Source organism: Leopardus geoffroyi, chromosome C1 (genome assembly GCF_018350155.1).
Source record: "Leopardus geoffroyi isolate Oge1 chromosome C1, O.geoffroyi_Oge1_pat1.0, whole genome shotgun sequence".
Lineage (NCBI taxonomy): Eukaryota > Metazoa > Chordata > Mammalia > Carnivora > Felidae > Leopardus > Leopardus geoffroyi.
Window position 1 is genome coordinate 104,826,464 of NC_059328.1, and position 7,722 is coordinate 104,834,185.

The following is a 7,722-nucleotide window of genomic DNA, read 5'->3' on the forward strand; positions in this document are numbered from 1 at the left end:
CGCTCCTGCGAGGGGGACGAGATTATGTAAATGAGCGGATTCTGGCCGAGCCGGCCTATTGGTCGTCAGAACAAAGATCTGCCTTAGCCAATCAAAGTGCCCCGTAGACAATCCGGGTTCTGCCTATAAAAGGCTGAAGCGGCGGCGTTTGCGGCGACTATTCTCGGTCGTCGAGCGGGAGGTGGTCGCGGTGAGCTTTGCCGTCATGTCTGGCCGTGGCAAACAAGGAGGCAAGGCCCGCGCCAAGGCCAAGTCGCGCTCGTCCCGCGCCGGCCTGCAGTTCCCGGTGGGCCGAGTGCACCGCCTGCTGCGCAAGGGCAACTACGCCGAGCGGGTGGGGGCCGGCGCGCCGGTCTACATGGCGGCGGTGCTGGAGTACCTGACGGCGGAAATCCTGGAGCTGGCGGGGAACGCGGCCCGCGACAACAAGAAGACGCGCATCATCCCCCGCCACCTGCAGCTGGCTATCCGCAACGACGAGGAACTGAACAAGCTGTTGGGCAAAGTCACCATCGCCCAGGGCGGCGTGCTGCCCAACATCCAGGCCGTGTTGCTCCCCAAGAAGACGGAGAGCCACCACAAGGCAAAGGGCAAGTGAGGCCGGCGTCCGGAAGCTCAGCCAGCCCTGGTGGCAAAGGGGTACCTGTGAAATCAAAGGCTCTTTTAAGAGCCACCCACCCTTTCAAATAAAGAGTTGTTCACAGTAGCGACTCCTCTCCGTTCCACTATTGGCCAGTAGTCGCCGAGCCGCTCCCGGCCTCTCAAATCTTGCGCCTCAACCATCTCGTAGATCTTACTTAGGACTTGAAGGCTGGGAGAGGAGCCAGAGCCCGTTGGGCGCAGCCACGGTCGACTGCGCTAGGAGTAGTACTGTTGGGTGGCCCCCGGGCTCCTCCCTCGGGAGTGGGTGCCAAGTACGCGACTCCGGGGCTCGCGAGGCCTTTGCCCAACACACACGTGCACCCCCCAGTCGGCGGGGGAGCTGGCAGTTTGCGGGAATGTGGCGGCCCTGACCTTGGCTTAGCTGAGCCGGCTGTCTCAAGTAAAAGTGAGGGGGCCGCCTTCGCAGCGGAGGGACAGGTCCCCGCTTGGGTTCCCGGAGGCGGGATCTTGCGCTCGGGAGGCGAGGGGGTGGGGTGAGACCGACAACTTTCCCATCCGAAAAGTACCGACAAGGCGGGAAAAGAAGATCCATCACACCAACGAGGGGGCTCTTAGAAGGGGACAAGGCTCTTTGCGGGGCGGGGAGCAAACGGAAGAGTGAGGTGGAGTTGGGGAGCCCGCGAGGGAAGGAAGAGGGTACTGCGCGGCAAAGGGGTAAAAGGGTCAGGGAGGAAAATTCGGACAGAGTTGAGCTCAAAAATGAGCCCCCCCCCCTCTTCTCCCTCCCCCCTTCTCCCTCCCCGCCCGCCGAAAAGAAAGGAAAAACAAGGTAGGAGAAAGACTTGGCGAACTGGAAAGTAGAAAGCGAGGCGGGTGGGCGGGGTAGGGAGGATTCTGCCCAGGCCAATGAGTGATGCCGGGACGGGTGACGTCACAGCCAATGGACAGCCAGCGCGGGACTTTCAATTATCGCCCCGCCCGATCGGAAGAAGACGGTGCCTATAAAGAGTGCGGCGGCTGGCCGAGGCCCCGTTACTCTCGCTGCCGCTGCGCTGGTGAGTTGGTGTTTTGGTTCGCTATGGCCCGTACAAAGCAGACCGCCCGCAAGTCGACCGGCGGCAAGGCCCCGCGGAAGCAGCTGGCCACCAAGGCGGCCCGCAAGAGCGCGCCCGCCACGGGCGGCGTGAAGAAGCCGCACCGCTACCGGCCGGGCACCGTGGCCCTGCGGGAGATCCGGCGCTACCAGAAGTCCACCGAGCTGCTGATCCGCAAGTTGCCGTTCCAGCGGCTGGTGCGCGAGATCGCGCAGGACTTCAAGACGGACCTGCGCTTCCAGAGCTCGGCCGTGATGGCGCTGCAGGAGGCGAGCGAGGCCTACCTGGTGGGGCTGTTCGAGGACACGAACCTGTGCGCTATCCACGCCAAGCGCGTCACTATCATGCCCAAGGACATCCAGTTGGCTCGCCGCATCCGCGGGGAGCGGGCTTAAAGTGCGCGCTCGGCTCGAGGTTCCATCCCATCCAAAGGCTCTTTTCAGAGCCACCCACGACGGCACCTGAAAGAAGCTGTGCCACTCGTCTTCGCTCTCTCCCGGCCGACGCTCTCAATACGCTACCACCTCCCCTGTACAAAGCAGACCCCCCCCCCCCCCCACCGCGCGGATGAGGCACCAGAACCGGGTAAAGCTGAGGGTCTCCCGGCAGGTAGCTCGCGGGGCTACGCGCCGAGTCCAGGGGCGTCCCGTCCCGTTTGTTGGCTCCCTTTTCGGGTGCGGCCAGGACCCCCACTTCGGCTTCTGTGGGGCGGGCATGCGTGCTCTCTTCCTGGGGTGTCCTTACGTGCCCCACGGTGACCCCGGGTTGTAAGCTGTCGGGACAGGAGACGAGGGGCCTTGGGCTCCAGGACGGGCCGAGACGACGAAGAGTCCCTAGGGAGCGGTCCGGACTCGGCTGGCCCGGCTTCTTCCCCAGCGGGAGCCGTGCTCCCGCGGCCTCCACACCCCCGCCGGAAGTGGCCCCCAGGGGCGCGGCGCTCTGGCTGGTGGGAGGGGGCAAATCCGCCACCCGCCACCTTGGTACCGCCAGGTTTCTGCTAGGTCGTTGTCGGGATTCCCAAACCCTGCCTGCACGTCGGGTGTCGGCAACGCCCAGGTTGCCCCGGGCAGCGGGACACAGCGGGTGCCATTCATCCCCTTCACCCACTTTGTCAAAACTCCCTTGCTCGCCGCAGCGACGTTGCCAGAGGTCTCGCGCTCTGCACTTTCTCACCCCGCCTTTCTCCCCCCGCCCCGCCCCGCCCCGCCCTTCGTTTTGAATGCCAAGGAACCTTAAGGAAGAAGGTAGGATTGGGCAGCTCCGGGCAGGAACACACAGGACAAGGAGGGTCTGGCTTGTGTGGCCCAGCATTCAGCTCTGACAGTCCTATGGGTTTCGCTAAAACAGCGGCGGTGGGAAGATGGACCGGGATTCAAAGGCCTCCTCAACACGACACCACTCCCCGGGAGCTCCGCCTGGTCGGTATCCTTCCCTGCTCACGTCCACAGCAGGAGACTCGCGATTCTTCCAGGAGGACAACCCCACATGCGGAGACATTTGAGGAGTTTTGTGCAGGTACTTGAGTTATCCAGCGCGGGGGCGCTCAGTAGTTCAAGCTCTCGGGCGGCTGGAACCAAGGGAAGGCAGAGCACGCCCTGCTCCCTTCCCCTCCTTGCCCACGTCTGTCTGCCCCAGCATCTGTGCGGGCGGAGGCTTGAGTTTCTCTCCGAGGGGCCACTCTTATTACACCAGATGAAATGGAAGTCTTCACGCCTCTCGGGGTCTTAGAAATGAGTCTGTTTACCTAGAAGAGTGGGGCAGGACCTCGGGAAGCTGGCATTACACGAGCAAGAACTCAAACAGCAGCAGCTGTGTGCGTCTCAGATGACACCTCTTATCCTCGATCGTCGTTTATGTACACCCGGAAGAGACCAGAGTTGGTGGTTTGGTTCACACAGAGATTGGTGAAAATTCACTGAGGGGAACAGAAACAGGCAGAGATAACTTTTGAAAACTTTTGCCCTTTGCAAGGAGTGTGGGGAGGAAAGAAAGAGAGAGAGGAAGGAGGGAAGAAAACTTTTTCTGCTCCTGCCAGAGGGTCCCCAGTTTTCAGCCCCAGACTCAGAGATTTTCAGAATAGGCCCTGTGACCGGCTGAATTGTGTCTCTCCTCCCCCCCCCACCCCCCCCACCCCCCACCCCCAGCAATTTCTGTGTTGAAGCTCTAACTCCTAGTACCTCAGAAGGTGACTGTATTTGGAGATAGGGCCTTTGAAGAGGCATTTAAGTTAAAATGTCATTAGGATGTGCTCTCATCCTATATGAGTAGTGTCTTTTTTATAAGAGGAGATCAGGACACAGTCAGCACAGAGGGACGACCATAAGAGGACACAGTGAGAAGGCAGCCACCTGCAGGCTAAGGAGAGGCCTCAGAGGAAACCAAACCTGATGACATCTTGATCTTGGACTTCTTAACAACAACAAAAAAGGTTTTTTTGTAAGTTTTTATTTATTTATTTTGAGAGAGAGAGAGAGCACCAGGGGCGGGGGTACAGAGAGAGAATCCCTAGCAGGCTCCATACAGCGCAGAGTCCAACGCGGGTCTCCAACCCACAAACGGTGAGATTATGACCCGAGCCAAAGTCTGGCACTTAACCAACTGAGCCACCCAGGTGCCCCTTGATCTTGGACTTCTAGCCTCTAGAGCTGGGAGTCGGTAAATTTCTGTTGTTTAAGCCAGGCAGTCTGGTATCTTGTGAGGGCAGCCCTAGGAAATCAATACAGGCCCCATGGTCTCTGCCGGGGGCCTCATTCCCTGCTCAGACCAACAGTACGGGATGGGATCCCCTGTGACTTAGTTATAAGCAGAAGTAGCAGTGACTCGGAGCTCTGCAGGGATGACCCCTTTGCAGCCCGCATCTCTTGTCCGTTGAAATTTGTTTCCAAAAGTGCAGCCTTTTGGAAGTCTTCAAAGGGAGAACTACGTTCTAGAGTGGCAGAGCCCTTAGTGGCTCAGCAGACCCCTGATTTCCATGCCGGAGCCCTTCCTCCTCAGGATCCCATGCCTCAAACTGATACTACATCAGCTTCGACCAACCTAAAATACCAAAGATGCCCAAGACCTGCCCGTGGCCCTGAGATTTGAGAACAGCCTGCGGGCATCTGCCGTGGCTAAGGCAGTTCAGGGATTCCTGGCTTAGTGGGAATGGCTATGATCTGCCGTCACCCCTCTCCTCGCGTTTCTACCCACGTGTGCTCCTCCCACCACAGCAAGTGGAGCGCTCGCTCCTCAAATCCACGATTGCAGGGTGTGGAAGTAAAATAGGAAAGCAGAGGAGGAAGAGCACGGGGGAGTTAGGACCTGGCCCCTCACTGGTGCGGGACAGTGGTGGCCTTCCCTGGGTGGTCTTAATTGGTTTCCTGTCAAAGGTGAGCCCCTCAGAGGATGGACCTCCTCTGCATCACTAATCTGCCTTTCAGAGATATGGCCTTGCTGCCTAGTTGGCGGCCCCTAACTGGGCTTCCTGCTCTGATAGGCTATAGAGCCATGGAGGGCCCTTTGCTCTGGGGTCATTCTGCGATGCTGGAGGAAAAATTAGCTTGATTTTTAGTGCAGTGCTTGTGCGTTACTGTGTACACACGTTTAGCTAGTAAAACCGATATTTCAGGATCTCTGCTCATTTTCTGAGGGTTCCATAAAAGGCTTTTTGCAATGGAATTACCTTTGTAGGTGGTTTTGCAGTTTTCTTAAGACTTTTCCCTCGCCACCCCACCCCTTTTATCATCCTTAGCTGAACAACTCTTTCCCGGCTACTGGCTGCCAGAAACTCATTGAAGTGGACGACGAACGTGAACTTCGTACCTTTTATGAGAAGCGAACAGTCACAGAAGTTGCTGCTGATGTTCTAGGTGAAGAGTGTAAGGGTTACGTGTTCCAAATCAGTGGTGGCAATGACAAACAAGGCTTCCCCATGAAGCAGGGTGTCTTGACCCATGACTGTGTCTGCCTGCTGCTGAGTACAGGGCCTTCCTGCCACCAACCCAGAAGGACTCTGGGGGAAGAAAGCGCAGATCTGTTCAGGCTTGCATTGCGGATGTCAATCTCAGTGTTCTCAACTTGGTCATTGTAAAAAACGGGGAGAAGGATACTCCTGGACTCACTGATCCTACTGTGCCTTGTAGCCTGGGGGCCCCAAAGACCTAGCAGAATCCGCAAAGTTTTCAATCTCTCTAAGGAAGATGATGTCCGCCAGGATGTTGTGAGAAAGTCCCTAAACAAACAAAGTAGAAAACCTCATACCTGAGCGGCCAAGATTGGGCGTCTTCTCACTCCATGTGTCCTCCAACACAGACGTCGGGGTACTGCTTTGAACAAGCAGTGCATGAAGACAAATAAGGAAGAGCCTGCAGAAAATGCTAACCTTTTAGCAAGAGAATGAAGGAGGCCATAGGAACAGACTGCTAAGAGACAGAGGCTGTCTTCTCTAAAAGGTTCTACCTCGTCTGAGTCCAGTCAAAAATGAGATTTTGTAAGAGTGGCAAATAAATATTCATTTCTTTGTTGAATAAAACAAATGAATTTTTATTTATTGAGCGTCTCAGGGAAGCTCAGGAGCAGGAACTAGCCTGGTTGAGAATGGGGAACAAAATTCTAGGCCTAGGGGTAAGGGAAGAGACACCCAGAAGGAGGCGGGGTCTCTTCTGATTACCCCAAATAGTCCGCTGGGGCAAATGTGAGGGTACTTGGAGGACGCTCCTTGTACAGGGAAAAAGGGCACTTTTTCATAAGGGCACTTTTCATGCATTGTGTATAGATCATTAAAACTATATTCCTCAGAGTGTACAAAAGATTTTTTAAAAAATCTGTCTTTCAGCTCTCCTATACAACAGCAGGTCTGGGTCTTGACAATGGAAGTGTTCTCTATTCAGCCTGACTGAGCCCCCTGTCTTCACATAGGGCCAGGAAACCACAGGCAGTGGAAGCAGGTGTATGCACACTCACTTTCTGAGGATTTGGAGCCTATTGACCGAGTCTTTCTCACCCAGCAGAGGGTCAGGCCTTGGCAGGACACTGCTGCCTTACCTATTAGCTGCCATATTGGTGATTTGCCTCAAGGGGCTAGGGCAACAGAATCTGATTCTCACCGTGAACATATTCTGGGAGGACTATGAGGAATTTCCCAGTGCCTTCAAGGGCTTCGCAAATTGCCACAGGCATTCTAGTGACAACTTGGACACCTGTTTGGCAATAGGACAAAGTTGACATCCCTGCCACTATCCTGTGAAATCCAAACTTCCTAGGCCTAATAGGAAACTTTTGGAATGTCTTTGTGGGTTTGAGAAACTAGGGTGAAAATTAGTACCAAAAACTAGTACCAAAAATTTTTAAGTCAGCATCAAAATCTAATTGTTTTAGGTACTTAAGTAATTTCCCACTTTCAGATCAGTCAGAAAGAAAAAAAAAAAAGTCAGGCAAAAAGCAATTCATGTTCTCTTCAAAAGTCTTCTCATGTCCAACCTGGTTGGAAAATCTGTCAGCCAAGGAGCTGGTATTGTTCATTGGACTTTGGGTCCTTTAATCAGAGCTGATGGTGGCCTCAGCTATAGCAGCAACTAGGAGTGGACAGAGATGAAGTGATGGATTTGAGGGAATTGTAGGGGGAAAAGTTGGTAAGATGTGGTGATTTAGGCATTTGGAGAATGCAAGAGAAAAAGGAGATTCTCCTTGACCCAAGGAACTAGGAGATGATAGAAGATTTCACTAAGGTGAAGAATTCAGGGAGAGCAAACTGCTTTTGGAACCAAGAAGATGCTTAAAGGCCCTTCTGACATTGATGTTGAGAATCCTGTTAACCATCTAGAAGGACGCATTCACCAGGAATTCTGAATATTAATCTATTCAGTAAATGGGCTCACCTGGAAATACTTTGGGGGGAAGCCCTTAGCAGAAGGATAAGGGAATAAGGGCTAACAGAAGGCAGGGAATTGGATGAGATGTAGCCAGAAGTCCAGGAGAAGAGAAGAGGGCTGAGGCAGCACCCTGGCTGCAAGAAGGAGCAGTGAGGGGGCTGGTAGAAGAAGGGAAC

General features: G+C 54.9%; 2 protein-coding genes and 1 pseudogene across 2 annotated transcripts; all 3 read left to right on the top strand.

Annotated features, from left to right (window-relative positions):
- The first annotated feature begins 16 nt into the window (after positions 1-16).
- Positions 17-706, top strand: LOC123598625 (histone H2A type 2-A). Its single transcript, XM_045478973.1, has one exon. It carries the CDS (start codon positions 206-208, stop codon positions 596-598), a length of 393 nt encoding a protein of 130 aa, XP_045334929.1. The 5' UTR covers positions 17-205; the 3' UTR covers positions 599-706.
- A 110-nt stretch (positions 707-816) lies between these two features.
- Positions 817-2,149, top strand: LOC123598623 (histone H3-like). Its single transcript, XM_045478972.1, has one exon. The coding sequence runs from the start codon at positions 1,517-1,519 to the stop codon at positions 2,090-2,092; it is 576 nt and encodes a 191-aa protein (XP_045334928.1). The 5' UTR covers positions 817-1,516; the 3' UTR covers positions 2,093-2,149.
- A 643-nt stretch (positions 2,150-2,792) lies between these two features.
- Positions 2,793-6,207, top strand: LOC123598624 (annotated as a pseudogene).
- The last annotated feature ends 1,515 nt before the right edge of the window (positions 6,208-7,722 follow it).

What these genes read in the sequence shown, in the direction of transcription:
- LOC123598625 (XM_045478973.1), top strand. Translation starts at nt 206, where the DNA reads ATGTCTGGCCGTGGCAAACAAGGAGGCAAGGCCCGCGCCAAGGCCAAG.
- LOC123598623 (XM_045478972.1), top strand. Translation starts at nt 1,517, where the DNA reads ATGCCGGGACGGGTGACGTCACAGCCAATGGACAGCCAGCGCGGGACT.